This window comes from Anser brachyrhynchus (genome assembly GCF_964034855.1).
Source record: "Anser brachyrhynchus genome assembly, chromosome: 3".
NCBI classification, from domain to species: domain Eukaryota; kingdom Metazoa; phylum Chordata; class Aves; order Anseriformes; family Anatidae; genus Anser; species Anser brachyrhynchus.
This window is the reverse complement of record NC_137696.1, coordinates 69,839,728-69,858,989: the sequence shown is the minus strand read 5'-3', so window position 1 is coordinate 69,858,989 and position 19,262 is coordinate 69,839,728. Positions and strand designations below refer to the sequence as shown.

The 19,262-nt window shown below is 36.9% G+C and overlaps 1 protein-coding gene across 1 annotated transcript in view; it reads left to right on the top strand.

Annotated features, from left to right (window-relative positions):
• Window positions 1-18,784, top strand: part of RNF217 (ring finger protein 217) — a 60,085-nt gene extending 41,301 nt beyond the window's left edge. The window contains exons 4-6 of the mRNA XM_080585822.1: window positions 5,633-5,834; window positions 11,379-11,450; window positions 12,554-18,784. Of these exons, the coding sequence (XP_080441948.1) occupies window positions 5,633-5,834; window positions 11,379-11,450; window positions 12,554-12,627 (348 nt within the window). The 3' untranslated portion in view covers window positions 12,628-18,784. The remainder of the gene's footprint in view (window positions 1-5,632; window positions 5,835-11,378; window positions 11,451-12,553) is intronic.
• Window positions 18,785-19,262: the final 478 nt, after the last annotated feature.

Genomic DNA, 19,262 nt, shown 5'->3' with positions numbered 1-19,262 from the left:
GTGAAAGAACTGACATTTAATCCTTCCTCATAAATTAGCTTAATTTTCAACAGAATGAGGTGCGGTCTCATGCCCTAGAAATGCCATTTCCCATCCTTCCATGATAGGAAAGAGATGTCCCACTACTTGAATGTGGTGGAACAGCCCAATATGCCCCTAACCTTTAACGGAGGTGGCTGTTACGGCTTTTTGCTTTTTTGTTTTTCACAGCAGTTGTCTCCAGTTGCTGATGGTAATAAGTCAAAATCTGGAGATCACCATGGTGGTGGGAGACTGGCTTTTTAGAAAGGGAGTACTTAATTTGAATGTACCTGTTGCTCTACATCTACTTCATGGAGGGGACAAAGTAAGATAACTAGAACGCTTGGTAGGAAATAAATAGTGAATGGGAAGTTTTACTTCTCAATGTATGAAGTATGTTTAGTCATACTTTTTGCCTTACCCTGTGCAAATAAGAGAATGTTTATCAGTTTACTAAGTTTCTTATTTTGGTCATGGGGAAAGAAATGCCTGTCATGCCATAGCTTGAAATTGAAAGACTTCAAAGCATCAAGAAAAATTTGTAAAGCCATGAAATCAGTGGTCATTTGTTTACCCTTCCTCCCGCATACACATGACTTTTGAATAGATTTAACAACTTCTCATTTGGTAAAAGTTGATAGGTTTGAGCCAGTTCTAAAAAGATTTGATTTCTGGGAAGTCTTACAGTAAAACCCTTTTTCAAACTTTCCTCCTTTTGGAGTGGGCAGAAGTATCTGGTTTGTTTTTAATTTCTTGAGTTGAGTCCAGATTCAGATTTTTGGACAATCTGAATGATGTAACTATTGAAATAAGCTGTCCAAAAAAAGGAGAAAACAATGCACCAATGAACATGGAAAAGCAGGGAAAGGAGAGCTGCTAGCTGGAAAGAGAGAAGAATAAAAGACGCCAGCATTAATGTGTGTATCATTAATACATTTTAAATAATCTGACTTTCCAAAACCTAAAGTGTATAGCTGTTTTTAATGGATTCAGAATAAGAAGGCTGGACACCTGAAACCTAGGTGGTCTAAATCTCTAATTTTGAAGCCTGAAGTTGCGTGAGTTTAGCTATTGATTCCAAAAAGGCTTCAGATTTCTTTATTTTTTTTTAATCAAATGAAAATAAAACCTTCTGTATGGTGGGAGGCAAAATGGAAAGTTATGAAATTAGCACAGAAAAAGAACCTTTGTTAAAAAGTCCTTTCTGGTAATGTGATGTTATAAACGAATATCGAAGAGGGAGTTCCATATTTTCATAAACTGTACCTCTACTCCTAGTATTTTTCTTCAGAGGTGGAAAAAGTTCTTTTTGTTCACAACCTCTGAATGGTTCATATCAACACATTGTTGGTTTTTAAATCAACTCTGTAACTAGCAAATAATCAAAAGAGCCACTTAGTGGTTAGAACAGTCGTACTTTTTTCTTCCTTTCCCCATAATGAGTTATTGAGTATTTAAAAAATATGTGTTATGCAGCATTCTTTGTCAAGGGCAATAAAAGGAGTCTGAGTCTGTTCTTCATATGGGGATGAACACACCAATAGCTAAATATTTGGGGATGGGGAGATTGGAGCTAATACTTTTCTGACTCTCACTCTGTCTACCCCTTAAAACCACTGTATAAAACATAATCAGATGACTACCATATTTGCGATTAAAAAAGAGGAAAGAGGGAAAGAATTGGTAACACACTACTTGATCTATTGTTCTTCTAGATCCAAGTAGACGATGTTTCAGCATGTTTTATATTGATAATAGTCTTGTTTTAGAGGGAGTTGGCTAAGGCATGCAGATTCGCTATGTATTATTAGATATCTTTCCATAAAATTTGTAACCTTACCTGCCTTTCCCCACTGCTGTTTTTTACTTCAGAAGAAAACACTAAGGAAACATAGAAGAGTGTTTTTTACTTAGAAAGCTTTGAATAGCAGCAGAAATTTAAGTAAACAAGAATGTTAATGGGAATCATGGATCATATACCTCTTACGGCATGCATTCACCATTCTGATTAATGTGAACGCTATCACACAACACAGGCCATGGCTTTTGAAGGTGATTGAATTATTTTTCCTCTCTGGAGGGAGGAGAATCAGTGCTGCCGTATGGGGAGGTTAAGCCATGCACCAGGCTCCCCTGGGAGGAGTGGCAGCAGAGCAGCATGTCTCCTCTTCACCCAGCAGTGGCAGGTTTCCCAGAGCCTGTTTCTGTGAACAGGCATCCCTGAACAGCGCGAGGGGGTCAAGTCAGTGATGAAAATGGTTGGTCTTTGTGCTCCTGCTGTGGGAGAACCCGCAGTGAGCAAGCCCCATGCCACAGCAGCTGGCTGCAGCCAGCCGTGGCCCTCTGGGCCTTCGAGCACCTGAGCGCTCCTGGCCAGGGGAGCAGGAGCACTCATGTGGTGTCTGACCTGGCAGCAATCACCTTCCCAACCTACAGTAACCCATCTCTCTCAGCAGATTATGCTGAGGGGAGGGAGAAATATCCCTGTGAACCGAGGCTGGAGTTCATCTGGTGAAATGCCACGCACTCGGCTTGAGAGCAGCCTGGCTGAATCAGACGGAGTTCATCTGGCATCGTCTGTCTGGCAGCGGGTGGCAGCGAGTCCAAGCTCTGCTTGTCATTTTTTGAGTGGATCCCATCCTCACCCAAAAGGGAAAGGTGGTGGGGTTTGGATTTCTTTTGGCAACAAAAAATATGGATAAGTACAACTAGTTATTCCAGACTTGCAGCTTTTGAAGATGTATGTGCAGATAAATATCATCTAAAACATTTGTAATATTTTGTTTTGAAGAAGCAAAGTTCATACAAATTGAAAGTTCATACAAAGTTCATATAATTGCAATATGTGTCCAGAAGAAAAAAAAAAAAAAAAAAAACAACAACAAACTATCAACTTCATTTTAAGAGAACAATGCCTCTGAAGGACTTAGACCAGGAGCAAGCAGATTCAAGAGATTTAGGAGTGATTGGAATGGTTGGGTGGCTATCTGGAACTGGGACGCTTCTAGAAAAGTGTAGGTAGAAGGATGCAGACAGTATGCACAAGGTGGATTTTTGTGAGAAGTAGTGAGGGTAGAATGTATAAAACTATTACCAGCAGCTCGTAGAATTTCTTACTATCACATAAAAATAAATTGTTTTGAAACATGAAGTATTTATGGTATGAGTATTTGCATCTAGAGTTTTTGTAAGTTTCAGGCTGTACAGATTTTCAGTTAGACTGGATGGTAACTTCAATATATTGGATTGGTAAATTGGAGGAGAGAAAGGACAGTTCAACAGTCTTGATATTAAACAAAAAAAAAAGATGCTGCTTCTTAATGTCATAACTTAATTCCCTCATTTACATTTTTAAAGTAGAGATACGTCACTGAAGCAGCAGATACGCAAAGGTGCCTGTAAAATTATAAAATCCTGTATAGCTACTGTTTAAATTTCATTCCTCTGAAAAGCTAATTGGAATAAAATTTTAAAAGCAATTTGTTAAGATACACTGAGGTCCCTGTGTGCAAACTCAGTAATTCAGAATTAAAATTCCTCAATTTCAGTTGAAATTAATGCCTTATGAACTAAATTAAACTTTGGCTCGATGAGTACGGTCAACAATTTTTTATATAAGACCTGTACAGGAAAAGCAAAACTCAAACTGGCAATATCCCTTTAAAAAAAAAAAAAACAAAAGTGAAATTGGTATAACGTTGGGTAGACTTTTTTTTTTAGTTTGCTTGCATTGAACACTTAAATGTGAAAGTTTTGAAATCAAGTAGCTTATAAAGCTCATCGGCAATGGTATTCTTTTTAGGTGCTTCTGGAAAACAGGGTACCTCTGATACAGGTGAAGGAATGATACAAACAAACTGAATGGTGGGCTTCCTCAACATAGAGGGGAGCAATTGTTTAGTCAGCCTATTTGGATTCCTTCTGTTGGATGTATGCAAGTCCTCTGTGTCTACCAGAGTGGCATTTTATAGTGCAATCTTTGTGCGTGTGAATGTCTTTCCCATCTTTTTGCCTGAAAGAAGTGTTTGAAAGTGCAAAAATAAATTCTGAGATGTCTAACATTGGCACAAAGATGTCGGCAGACCTACCTGGAGCTACTTTTCACTGCATCTGCCCTGCAGTCTTTTAAGCACTGCTGGTGGAAAATGTCAGCTTGTTACATACATGAAGTTCCAATTTCAGTAGCAGTTGAGGTGGAAGAAGTTTCTCAGATCCCAGATGAACCATGACCAGCACCACACCTGGTCCTTTCAAGAATGTCTGATACCCTAGGAATCACAAGCCTTTCTTGAGGTTAGAGGCTTCAGCTGTACCTGAGCTTTCATCACCTCTGATGCTTGCAGGGCCATTAAGTGGTGATGTCTTGTCTTTACCCGTACCTCCCTTCAAAATACTCGTGTAGATACGAGTAAGAAGTTAAGGAGGCATTCATCACAAGTTTCAGTGAGTAAAACTCCTGTTGGATCTAAAGGGAGGAAAAGCTGTTCCCAGGGAGGGCGGTGAAGTCTGGAACAGGTCGCTCAAAGAGACTGTGACATACCCATACTTGAAGACTCTAAAATCTGGTGGGACAAAGCTTGGAGCAGTCTAATCTGATTCTGAAGTTAGCCCACCACTGAGCTAGGGTTTAAAAGAGGTGACATCTGTGGGTTACTTCCAACCTCAATCATTGTGTAATTTTATCTGCAGTTACATTGTGGAGCATGGGGGGTGGCAGTATTAATCCATTTTATGAGTTAGGAAAAGTGTTTACCACCCCATTAGCTATGTTTTTAGCTGGCAAGATTTAGAAGTAGTTGTGTAATCAACGTTGCAGTGCATAATGTGGTTTAGTGAAATACCGTCAGGACTACCTCTCTTCTAAGTTTCTCAGAACTATTAACTAAAACTGAAGCCTTACAAAATCTGTGCAAAGTGAGTAAATGTACCAATTGTGCAGAAGTATATGGAGGTATAGAAATGGTAAATTATTATTAAGCTATTTTATGCAGACAATCAGCAGAAAGATGGAAGGCTAGGCAGCCTGGCTTAATGCTGTGTTAAAAATAAATAGAAATCCTGTGCTTTTTAAGTCCCTCATCCTGAAGCAGAGCCTTTCTTGTTTTATTACAAAATGCCAAATCAATTTGTGATGGTAATGGGACAGGGAGTGGGGCCACAGGTGACATAAAAGGGAAACCCATCTATGGAGGGGTGAGCCAGAGTTCACAACTGTATTTACTGTGATGCTCTGGTTTTTAATGAAGTTAGGTGCTAATGTGTCTGCTTGGGTAGTAAAAATAATTTTTCATCTTCAGTAAGGGTAAGGATCACTCAGATGCTCATCTGAGACAACGACTTTAAGCAAAGAGCAAGAATTATGTGGGAAGGCATTTCTTATGTAGAAGCCTGGAAACAGCTATAACTCGTGTTTGGTGGTCTGAAACACGCCTTAGAAAACGTTATTGTCTTAGGACAGATGCAATCTCTATTAGTGCAGATGCCGAGTTCAGCAAGGGGCTGCTTGCAGTATCTCTTCATCTGATGCATATGGATTGCGCTGGAGCGGTGCCTGCTTTTCCATGCTCCGGGGACTAAAAATAGCCTTTTCTTTTTCCTTCTGCTCGTGAAGATCCACATCCAGAGGACAGAAGGGTGTGACCACATGACCTGTTCCCAGTGTAACACTAATTTCTGTTACCGCTGCGGGGAGAGATACCGCCAGCTCCGTTTCTTTGGAGATCACACATCAAACCTCAGTATATTTGGATGCAAATACCGCTACCTCCCCGAGAGACCACATTTGAGGAGATTGGTGCGAGGCTCTGTCTGTGGTGAGTGGATAAACGTGCTTTGTAGAGAGCTGCACAAAGAGGTGACTGGGGAGGGCAGCAGATCAATATCTTTATATCTATCTATCTATATGTTTAAAATATAGGATGGACTTTTTTTAGTTATGTAAAAGGTGCTTTACTAAATATATTAAAACATATAGCATTTGGGGTCCTTTCGTCAATGGTTTGTGTGTGAATAAGTATTGTCCTCTCCTGATAGTTTGTTTCCTAACATTTTTCAGTAATACGTAAGCAAATTGGAAAAATACACAAGGAAACCAGCAAAAATGAGTCTTGGTGTAAGCTAGCCTTAAAGAAGAATTTTAGTTCATTCTATAGAAAATTCACTTTACTTGTAAATCTCATGCATTGATTTCAGGTACCTAAATAGACCTGTTATGTTGCAATATGTGAAACTAGAGTGCAGTGGTTTCACAGAAGATATTTTGGTGAAACTTCGCTGTGCAATGCTCGGACTGTTGACAAGATAAATGTCTTTACATTTTATATTTTTGTCTGCATTTTTTTCATTTTGTTGTACAACTGCCTCTATTGGTCTGTGCTTTTCTCTGCTGGCATGCAAATCGAGAAGCACTTGCTCAAACATGCTCTGAAAGCTACACCACAGTGTATAGCAGCTGAAACCTAGATCTGAAGGAGGAGCTGACTGTTGCCAAGCTGAACAAGGTTTGGTGACTAAGCTGGATTGGAGTCCAGCACCTCAGCTACGTGTCTAGATCGGTGTGCTTGTGCAACACTTAATGCGATGTTTGTTCCCAATAATGGATTTATATGCTGAACTGGGGGATACCTAAGCTGTCCAGTAGGATCAGAGGAGGGAAGGAAATGCCTGAAATCCTGTATTTCCTGTGGAGCAAGCTTTCCAGGTGTCTTCTGAGGTTTTGGTGCTGGCTATCAGTTGATGACTGCCTGTTAAATTGTTCCTCGGTAGCCCTTTTGAGAGGGACTAGATCTGTGTGATTTCACTAACAGGAAGATATGAAGCAGTCAATATGCATGTTTTCACTCTTGCATTTTCTAGAGAGAAATTCCAACATTTGAGAAGATCTATTAAAGATTAAAGACAATGCTGGCACTAGAGCACATGGGTATAAACTGTTCATGAATAAATTTAGGCTTAAAATTCAAGGGCTGTTTCAAAGCACTTGGTAAGGTTTCAGAAGAGCTTAAAGTAAAAGAAACATTGGCCTACAATGTAAGCTGCTATAAATGGACCTTGGTGTATTTGGTGGAATTGCTACCTGTGATAGCAGGGGACTGAGCTCAGGGACATTACAAATTCTGTTCTGCATACGTGCAGAACCATGGGTAAAGTTATCCCAGTGAAATTGCTATGTTCAGTGTAGATGGAAATAAAAATAAATATTTTTATCATATTATTTTATCATATTATAGATCTGCCAACAATTACATTATTCCTGTCTTAATTGTCCAATGCTTTACACATAAGATATATGAATAACAAGTTTACATGTTTTAATGCATGTACAATAGTGTTTATTTTTTCCCTGTTTTCTTTACCCACAAAGAAATGTGGAAGTGCATATATCAGTTAAAATTCAGCGGTGAAGATGTGTATGTTCATATCTATAAAAACATACATAGAGAACATGTAATATGTTTTGCTTTCGCTTCCTGTTCGTGTGCTTGTGATTTGCCTTAATTTAGTAAGCCAAGAAAGATTAGCAGAGCTCAGAGCCTCAACTTAAATTGCTTCTAGGGTTTTCTCTTAAAATTTCTCTCCAGCGTTAACCTCTGTCATTGTGTTATTTCCCATGGGGATGTTCATCAGTTCAGTAGAGACAGCACTAGCTGAACCTGCCAGAAAAATGTACTAATTGGTGAGATTTTTCAGCATAGCTTGTTAACAATCAAGCTCACAAGGATGCAGAGAATTCTGCCTTGATGCCCACAACCCTAAATTCCTTAGTCATCTCTAGTAGGACTTGTAAATAGCTTAATGCTTTGTCAGTTGGTGTTACAGGGCAAGACTGGGCTCTGGCTCCATTCTGAAGAGTCGTCAGAAAGAGGAGACCATAGCAGAGGAACAGGCCATTAAAAGTATAGTCTCTAAATTTTAGTAGCATGTTGCATTTTAAAAAAAAAAAAAAAAAAAGCTAGACTTACTGCAGTAAAATGACACTGCTCCGTGGCTAAGTAGTGGAAATTAAGAGGACATTAACTTGGCTGCCAGTGGGAGACTGGTGAAGTGTTGCTAAATACCTTTTCTTCTGTCACTTTTTTATTTTCTTGCTATGGAGAGAAAATAAGTGTGGTGATTTTGTAGTCTGAACAGCAAAGGTTCTTTGGCTTGTTTCTACTAAATCTGGGCGGGTAGGGTGTATAGAAAGGAAAGAACATTTCACGGCAGATTGGCATCATACTTTCTGTTAAGCAGCAAATGTGTGTGCCTACCGTCATAGACTGTTCTGTCATAAAAATAGGAGAAAAGCATTTATGGCAACATGTATTTCAACACACTTTTCTTCAAAAACAAATGGTTTTGTAAAGGTGATAGAAACCCGAGAGAGAAGAAAATACACTGGGAGCAAAAGGAGTCTCAGTTTTTTTGATGTTCCTTCTCTTCCTTCCCCTTCTCGCCATTTAGCCGGTATATTCTTTAAAGGAATTTAGAAGAACTTTGTCCTGTGGCCAATACTGTAAGATGAAATTGCTAGGACTGAAGGGTAAAAAGCTGACTTTGAGATTTTTATCCTCATAGTAATTTGACTCCGTCTGGCTAATTTGGAGGCAGAACAGTTGGTTACAACCAGAGTTAGTGATGAACTGTGTTGGTTATTGAACGCAGGAAGGAAATATATGTTCAGCTGTCTTTAAATGTAAGATGCTGCTTAAGTACCACCTGAATTCAGTTGGGTGAATTATGTTCAAAATCAGTTGCTACATACTACGTGGATACATAATAGGGCACACAACACATAATGGTGCTATAAAGCAAGTGAAGTATTTTGCATAGTAAATAGTATCTCAAATAGGATTCTGAAAGCAGCTTATCTTCAAATCTGATATATACTGTTGTCCCAAGACAGAGCAAGATTCACTTTAGGCATGGTTTTGAGCACTGCAGCAGGAAGCATATTTTGCTAGAATCCAATCTCCATTATCAACTTTGTCATTCAAGTTGGTCTTAGTACTACAAGATTTCCTATGTACATTTGATAGGACTTTTAAAAAACGGATGCAAACTTGTATTAGCATTGTGACTGTTTTGATTTGTAAGTAGATACTTGTAATGATTGTTTAAGCATACACAGCTATTTAGACTAATTTCTATTATTTTTCCATATGCTAGTGATTAAATTTGTTTTCTAAAGCTAGTATATAAAGTTTTTGATGGCAAAGAATTCTCCAAGGATTTCTGGGTTTTCGTAAATATTACCCAAAACCCCACAGCCAAAACCAGTTATGTAAGAAGAAAAACATTCCCTCATGTTTTCTAAATGTTTCCTAATTTGGCAGAAAAATATCATTCTGTATATCTAATGAAACTCCTCTGAAAAAACCTGCAGTTATTACTTTACTACAGATATCTAAGTCTTCATGCTAGGTACATCTGTAGAGAATTGTCTCCTGTTGAGTAGAACTTCTTCAGTGTTTCCCTTTTAGGCATCTTTTCTTTGCAACAGTTTCTGTAACTATCCTTAAAAACTAACTTTGAACATTACCAAACTGGTTACCATAACATAATGCTGAGTTCACTGCACGGACTAGTGACCCAAGATTTTATTCATTGATGTGGCAAGGCTTTTATGTTTGCTCTATTTGCTAGCAGTCGCAGAGCTGACAGAAACAGGACAGTGGATCCTTGGGAAATTTAGTGACTGTAATAAACATCCATAGTCTCAACAGGGTTTCTTAGTGTGTCACAATTCTCTCTGTGATTAAGAGCCTCGTAGTCCTTCGCACTATGATAAACAATGTGTGTCAAACCGCATCTGGATAGAAAGCAATATTCAGTCAGACATTCAAAACACAGTATTTTATAACTGGTTTCATACCAAGTTAATAAATTTTTGGAGTAAAATATAGATATTGCCTACTTCGCAGTGATTGCTGCTATTTATGCTCTTAGCTGATGGTGATTAGTATAAGGCTTGCTCACCTTGTGAGAACTTTTTCCTTTATCTTTCTTTACCTTTGTAAAATGTAAAATTAAGGACTTACATATAGTACATATGTAAGTAGAAAAAGTATTTTATTTTTAAAGAATAACCTTTAAAACAATTTGTTGATAACCAAAGGAAGATCTAGCTAGTGAACTCAGGTTGTCCCCTGAGATCTTGGGACAAATAGACTAAACTAAACTTTATATTCACAGAGAGAAGGAAAAAGTCAGCCATTCGTGCTTTATTGCAGTTCTGAGTTAGTGTGTCAAATGTAAGTAAACGAGTTCTTAAACTGAATTAACTTAGGAAGCATTGTTTATGTGAGCAAAGAGGTGACTCCAGTCAAAAGCTTGCTTAGCCCTTCTGCAGAATCTATTGCTGTGTACTTAGTCACTAGTTCAGTGGTTTAAGTTTTCAATAATTTTGGTACCAAACATGTCGTAGTTTTCTAACATTCAAATTACATGGTTATTAGTAAAGTATATAGAGAGTTTATACCTCAAAACAGAATTCTGTAAACTTTTTTGAGATTAAGGGCTTCAGTAATGTTTTTTAATGTTTTTAATCACTTTTTTGGTATTTTCTTGAGGTTTTTCATCACGTTCCTTCTTCAGTCTACACTTGAATAATTTATTTGAGGCGATGACAACTTCTGTGATTACAGAATGCAGTGCAGTGGAGTCCCCAAAAGGTCGACCATTAGGATGCCTAGCAACTAGAGTAATACCAATAATATTTGCCAATTTTTCCTTCTAGGAATTAATGTTTCCCACCCACAACACTCCTGTGAAATTTAAAAACTATCAAAACAAGTGTGAAAAGAACCAATTCATTTTACCACTGTAAATATTTCCAGAGTATCTCATTTTTCCTTCAGACTGCCCAAATTAGTGGCTCAGGTTATGGAGAGGTTTACGTCATTGTTGAATGAAGTAATCCATTTATTGAAATCTGATACAAGTGACTTGAGAGAGGGAAGGGTAGGGAAGAGAGAGGTAACAAACTCACTTTTCCTCCCTTTCCATAAGTAATCTTTCAAACACGTGCTTGACGTAGAGTATTGTTTAATCTTGAATTCCTGTTCAAACTGCTGATATATCAGTAAAATGCTTATTCTGCTATGTTTTCAAGCTACTAAGACAAGTTACATCTTTGAACTAGCCATCTGGCCAACAGAGAAAGAGAGCGAGCGAGAGAGATACTGCTCTTCAACACAAGAAAGATAATTAGGATTCCAAGTTCAGTTTTTAATAATGACTTTAGCAATGGGGATCCTAACATAGTATTTAAAAAATAAACCAGCTTTTGAGATGTCAGATATACAAGCATTTATGGGTGGTTCAAAAGGGAAAAATAAAATGCCTCCTTTGAATTGTTAATGAATTTTGTGTTTCAGCTGGAAAACTACTCATTACACCCCTAATACTGGTTCTGGGACTGGCACTGGGAGCCATAGCTGTTGTAATAGGTAAGAATTATACATATTGAATGAGTCTGATTTTGTAGTTACTATCTATGACTTTGACATCTTAGCATTTTTATCTGTTAGAGATGGACATAAAAAAAGAGTACAATTTTCATAGATAAACTTTTAGTATAAAGCATGTGCCTTTTTTTCTAAATTAATTTGTCTTTAGAATCTTACCAGCCAGTCTCAGCCTGATTCAATGCATAGGCTGCCAAATTGGATTCAAGCACAAAAAGATGTACCATGAATTAATTTGATATAGTATCAAAACTCTGTTAATGTGTTTGTATTAACTGTGGATGCAGTTATTCTCGTAAATCTGTTCTTTGCCCAGCTGGTGGTAAGAGAAAGGAGGTGATACTTTTCCTCTGGACTTGAAAGAGTGCCTCTTCTAACAAACTATTTTCTCACTTGAATAAATCTGTGGTTGGTGTTGTTGTTTATTATTATTATTATTATTTTGTTTGTTTGCTTTTTGTCATTTACGGCTTTTTCTCAAAAGACTTTTAAAAATATAGTCCCCTGCCTGGGCAGGGATAAATATTTCATATTACTTCACAATAGATAATAAGGATGTTTGTAAAATGAATAATTTGTATATAATTCCTTCAATGAAGATGAAACTGATTGAATTAAAGGTTAAGAGAATTTTTAAAGTATTGATAATCTGCAAAGGAAGAAATGAACCTTGAATTAAAAAGTTATAAGTAGGCATGTCTTAGCATGTTACATGTTTATGAAAATGAGTTAAATTAAATCAACCTTGAAGTCAGATCTAAGAATTTCCAAAGTACTGTTAAAGCTTTTAACTTTGTATCTTATACACAACAAACCGTAGTTCAGGAATAAATTTTTGTCAGAGATGGGAAGTGGGGTTAGCAGGAATTTTTTCTACACTTTCTCTGTTTAGTTTATTTTAACTGGTTGCCAAAGAGACTGTTGCAGGCTAGTATTTTCTTCTGCTTGTCCCAAATACCTTGTCTAAATTCTCTTAAGACATGGAAAGCTACATCTTAGTACTCTACATATATTGAAAGAATACAGTGCATGCACAAAAGATTTCATTTAACTATGGCCTTCTTATTATTTTCTTATTTTGGCAGGTTTATTTGTGTTTCCTATCTATTGCCTTTGTAAAAAGCAGAGGAAGAGGTCACGGACAGGTATGCCCTGGTAAGGATGGGCCTTACTCACCTGAACTAAGCTGGTCCTGCAAGGGCTATACACGGTTTGTGCTGCAGAGCAATGCAGTTCTGGTAACAGCATCACAGCCACCGCCCTGGAAGAAAAGTGGGGGATCTCCTGCCGTCTTCCCTCAGCTGAAACACTACTGCAGACCAGAAAGCCTCTTTGCTCTGGTGCACTCTGAACAAGATGGGCCCCCTGACTGCTGCTTTTTAAATGTTTTTTTATTATTATTATTATTATTACTTTGGAGGGTTGGTTTTTGTTTCGAAGATTTAAGTCTAAGTTTCTGAACTAGACAATCAAAGTCTGTATTGTAGCCACAACTCTACTACCGATTTGGCCTGTGAAGAAAGCATTTTACTGCTAATGTGCTCCGTTTAACTTCAGTGTCGGCCTTTAAGGGGGAAATGCTTAGAAGTGTTTGGACTCTTACTGTACACTGAGCATACTACTTTTGGTATTAAAAACTACTTCTGTAAATAACTTCCATCACACAGCATTCTGTTCAGCATACCAAAACCCCGTCACATGCCAGAACATGACAGCTGGTTATCTTCTGAGTCGTCCTGCTAGCAAGCAAGAGTGTAGATCACATTTGTGCGGCATGGATTGCCACAGCCAAATAATAGTGCCTCAAAAAGAAACATTATTATTATTACTATTATTGAAACTCAGTAATACTTACAAATATGCTGATTGGATTTGCTTTCATATTTATTTTTTTGACACTCCAATAATATTGATTGTGAGGGGTGACGAATTTGTTAGAGGAGTACAGCATTTTGAACTTCCCTCAGTACAAAAAAAGATTTGAAGGGATTAGATAACAAGAAGTAACTAGAGATAGAACAGGCCACTGATATCCACTGAAATGTGACACAGAATGTGCAAGGAAATGTGTTTGCAGGGAAGCTGGAAACCTGCTCTTCTTTTCTGACTTGACATATAGTACAAATGCTACACACTAGTTGTGTGAAGATTGACTTGGTGGAATTTTGTAACCTAAACAGCATGTATGTTTGTTTTATAAGCAGCCTGCATAAGTCTTAGAGGATCCACTGATGTCTCTTCAGGAAAATTTGTGAATTTTGAGTAAGGGAAGGGATCATGAGTTGTTAGACCATTTCACTTTTTTTTCTCTGCTTCCAGTGTTGCTGCTCTTGGTGCATTACAGATCTGAAGAGAATAGTGATCTGTGCTCTCTTTTCCTAAATTCAGAGAACCACTGTTTGTCACTGGACCTTTTTCTTGGCACATCACCATCAGAGCAATGTAATTCAGAGTCAAGAATCAGCAAAGAGTTTTTTCATTTCTAGTTACAATCCAAATTTGTCATACAAATAAACCTGAAAGAAAATAGAATAAAGTAAATTTGTGTGAGCAGAACACTGATACACTAAAGAGAGGAAATGAATAAGAGAAATATCTACTTTGTACTTAAAAAAAAAAAAAAAGGTGATCTTGAAGATTAGATTTGTACTGTGAAGGTACTTTTTTTGAGTGTTTGAAGATACATATGTATGTGTGTGTAATATATACATATTTATGTGGGAGATGGGGAAGCAGGAAGATGAGCAATGTCTTTAGTGTACAGACCTCAAAATTTAGGCTCACAAACAGCATATCTTTTGAGAGGATGTACTTTGCACCACTTTCTCTGAAAATATATTATTAAATCTGAATCGATTTGTAACTTTTCAAGTAAATAGTCTGCTTCCCCCCCACGATACTCTGTTATCGTAAGATACTTTGACTTCAAAGCCTCAGTGGAAGAAACTGATAATTTTAGTTACCTGGAAACACAAATATCAGCTTTCAGTAGATGGCTAGTATGTGTGTTTTCAGTCAACTTCTGGTTTGTTTTCCTGGTTTGTTGTTTTTGTTTTTTTTCTTTTCCCCTTGTTGAAACAGTGCATACAAGCACACCGTGGCAGTCAACAGTACTTAATTTTTTCATTTGAATTGAAGGGCATGTTGACCCTGTTGTCCTATCAATAGAAACAGTATCTTTCTAAGACTTGCATATTAAGCTAGGAAGCAATGACATTTAGAAGTAAAGTTCAAATACTATTCTCAATGCAAATGCACCTGCTAATTAGATTTCTTCTATGACACATCAGTTTTCTATTTGTGTTCTACCTGCAGGTTGGAAGCTGCCTTAAAATCAAGTCCTGTTTTTGAGTGTGTTTTCTGAGGCCGTACATATCAGTTGTCTTTGGCTTACTCAGGGATTCTTATTCCTTTCTTTAAATGTCAAATGATGAAGATATTTTTGTATTATTTAGCAAACCTTCAGACCTCAGAGAGTGAGAGATGCATATATATATATATATATATATAAATAAAAAATAGATTTGGTTTTGCAATGCAGTCTGTAATATGGTGTCAAACTATTCCACTTGAGAATATTTTAGTACTTGAGATTATCTGTAATGAACTATTCAGTAGATTAATTTCCTTTGTTTTCCTGTTTCTTTATGAGTATGAGAGATACTCTTGTCGTCTTAGCTGTTTTCTCTGCTGTTTGCCATTTTCACAGTTCCCGTGAGTTCAGTAAAATCAGAAATTAAGATGCTAGAATAAAGAGCATAAAGGGAAGATAATAGATCTGCATTTATTTTACATTCAACAGCATGTTGTTGTGAGTGGAGGGAAAGGCACATACATCTCAGCTCCTGCATTATCATTTCACTTCATCGTAGGAAATCTTACAGACATCAAAGTCATGCCATTTATTTTACAATCATTAATTGGTAAGTTTTAAGGAAATGGGATAAGCTTAGTTGTAAGGAACTTCAGGGATGTTTTCCACTACCTAAAGGTGTTTTGGTTTTTGTAGCTGTACACTTAAGAAGCCATCAGACTGTTCCACTCCATCTTTGTTAGCAGGAAACTTCATCAGACAGTCAAATTAACCTGTTAAGGCAGATTACATGTTACTTTATGCTGAATTGTTTCACCATATTCAAGACTATTTATTCTTCTGAGAAGTTCTTGCTCACCAATATCCGTATTCAGATTAAGTGCTTAAATCCATTCAGCATTAGCCTTATTTCTAGACTGAGGAGATTTCACCAGTTGGGTCAAGTTTCAGGGCTGCTCAACCATATCTATGGCTGGATGATTTTTCCTGCTGCAGCTTCTCAGAATATAGTTACATGCATTTGCAGAGGTCATCCAGTTTGTGACTGTAAAATAATTGTATGTTTCCTTCTTGTAAATCTATTTGCAGGTGAGAGTAGGAAACTAAGAATACAAGCAAGAGGCAGGAGTGCAATTGAGTGCTTTGGCTGACCTATCAGTTTTAGTTCTGCAGAAGAAATACTGTTACTTTTCAATTCTCATCGCCTTTATTATATAGCAGTATACTCATTTTTCAAATTTCATTAAAATACAGTGCACTTTGATCTATTATCTTCCTCGGGGGCAGTGCAAATGTATGTGTACGTAAGAGAGGATTTTGCATTTGTTTTTGATGTTACTAATGCTTACTTCATAACTCTTCCTGGTATGATAGCTTTTTGTTTGCTTGTTTGTTAATTTACATCTAGTTATTGGTTCTGAAAGTTTGATCAATGTGAAGTTTTACTTATTAAAAAATATTAATTTGTAGGGACTACTGCCAATTCCACTAGAGGGTATTTTGGATCACTGTCAGGTGTTCCTTTTAGCCAGAGGGCTTTCTGTTCTTCCGAAGACTGCCTTAGTTTGTGTGATGTTCAGTGGTGGGTAGGAGAGAGTGATTCTGCCAGAGGATACAAATTTTCCAGTGATTGAAGGGTTTCTCAGTTAGATCTGAGAAACTGTTTTGTGTTCAATGGCCCAATAGGCTGAGCTGGTTTTTTTTTTTTTTTTTTAATTTAGTTGTGGCGGTTTGTTTCCTGAGCAGACCTTGCATCATTCATAATTCTTGGTATGATAATAATTGCGTGGTGCCAAGTTGTGGATGAGAACCATGGATTACTGTTACTTTATAATCTGTATTACATCTTCTGTTGATTTTGCTGATGGAAAGAATCCCACATGAGGAAGTTACTAGAGAGGTTTCTGTTTCTTCTAATTTTGCAGCCTTACACTTGCAGTGGGTCAGCTCTTAACATCAGCCACAGCTGCATTAAACCAGGAAGGTTATATCCCTTTCTGTGCCAGCACAGAATTGGCCCAAAATACTTTGATAGTCCAAAATAGTTCAGTGTTCCAAAATACTAGAAAACATCTTGGCAGCCATTGTTGATAAGTATTGTTCAGCAACTTGAAATCTTTTATTTCTGAAGAAGTGCAAACTATCATAATGACCATTCTCTCACTTGCAGAGTAATACTACTAGGGTTGTCTAATAAGTGCAGGAGAGGGCAGGACATAGGGAAGATTTTCCAAACAGCTTTCTTATTCAAGTAATTTGTATGGGGAATGAATACGAGCTTTTAATATAAGAGACCTTAATGCTTTGAGTCACCAATAACATAAGAAACAACATCCACAGGCAGCATTAAACATTTTAAAATTCTGCTGTCTTTAGTGTAACAGATGTTAACACAGTGTAAGAATTGGAAATACAGATGTTTAATATTTCTCAGACTTAACACAAATTTGAAAAAGACGGCACATATTTAAAAAGTTATATTGCTGGTTTGTCTGGCTTGTGCTATTGTTAGATGAAAAAACAGCTGCACCTTGATTCAAAGGCAAGACTAGCAGTGTTTTCACTGCTGAAGCTGACACAACACCCACAAACTTTTTTAAAATTAAAATCCACAAACTAACAAATGCGTAGGATTATAACTTCTTAGCTGTTTCTTCCTTATTCTGTACATATGGGCTCAGGATCTGTGCACTCTCTCCAGTAAGGAGTGGAGTGCTCATACTAGGCAATTAATCACTAATGCTCTTAGCCAGACAGTGAAACACCATAACGTAGGGAAATGAAATCGGTGCATGCTCTGATTTCAAAGGTGAACATTTGTAGTAAGCTTTAATTACTTATTCCCTATTTAAAAATAAATACATAAATTTCTAAATATAATTCCAACTGTTCACATCTAAATATATCTTCCTTTAATAAAATAAGGAACAGGTGTAATAATAATTAGTTTAAAAACACAGAATAAACTTTTTTGGAGCTTACTTGGCTTATCAAAATTAAATGTACATCTGAAGTGTGTTCTATGGATCACAGTCAGAAGAGGAGAAAGTTATTGCATAAAAAATGCATTTTACATATAATTTTTTTGCATAAAAATTGATTTTGCACATACCTCTTTGAACATTGTTGCATGCTAGCCCCATTCAATCTTTATCTTGCTGAAAACTTGGCAAACTGAAAACAGTATTGTTGCTATTTTATCCTTCTGTTACTAACTGATCGTATTAATAATGCAATGACACATTTACCTTATGTTTAGAATGAAAATCTACTTACAGCATCTAAACAATCTGTCCACGTATTTTAAACCTGCCTTGTAAAAGTGCAGATGCAGTCAAGAAACTTCTTTTGTATTTGTTACCATGAAGGTGGTCAAACACTGGCATAGGATTTCTGGAGAGGTGGTTGATAGCCCAAGCATGTCAGTGTTCAAGAGGCATTTGAACATGCCCAGTGACACGATTTAACTTTTGGTTAGCCCTGAAGTCACCAGGCGGTTGGACTTGATGATCTCTGTAAGCCCTTTCCAACTGAACTGTTCTATTCTTATGCAAGCTGTGGGTAAACAGATGGATTCAGTCCTTAGTCGCTATCTTTTTGCATTAAAAAATGCACAGTAAAGTGTTCATATCGATTTACATTATGCTACTTCATGTTCAGAAATTGCAAGGACAGAGTAGATGTTCCGTTTCACTGTTTACCATCTCATAATGAAATGTTTACTATATTTCTATTTATTATACATTTTATTTCTAATGCTCTCCTTTCACTTCCAAATTTCATAATTTGAAACTGATTTGTGAAAATAGCCACAGACAAAATTGGATCGTGGAAAATGATCATGTAATAAGTGGTTTAAGTAAGATTTTGCTGAGCTATACCAGGAAAAGATTCTCTGTTGTATTTAACTTAAACGCAAACTGTTGAAATTTGTTTTTCTTTAGGGCTTCTAGTTTTGCATTTTTTTAATTTAATTAAACTGCCTTTTCTGTTACATAACTAATCATCTGAGTCCAAATAACTTTTTTTTTAAGGTATTTGTTGAAATGTATTTTGCCTGTGGTAGAGATGAGAATAAATAATAGGTGTTGAGAAGAAGAAAAATGATCTATGTTTCTGAGAAGGTTGTCAAAGCTGAACTTCATCTTAATTACTTGAGAAGTCAATGAGAAATCTTTCCTGTCCCATCTCTTTTTTATCTTAATGTGAAGAATTCCCCTTAAAATAAGGTTAATTTGAATGGATAGTGAAACAATAGATCATTTTTAGTTGAGGTGCTTCTGGCACAAGTAGAATGCTGGACAAATAATCCAGATTCATTAAGAAAGGAATTTCTAATTCCACATTTGGGCTATATAAAATCTGTATGCATTAGTGATCAGAACTTTCTGCATGACTAAGAGTAAGGCTATAAAAACTGGAGGCAGGCAATGTCCATGTAATCAACACTTGAATTCCAGTATTGTGTTTTGTATGAGAAA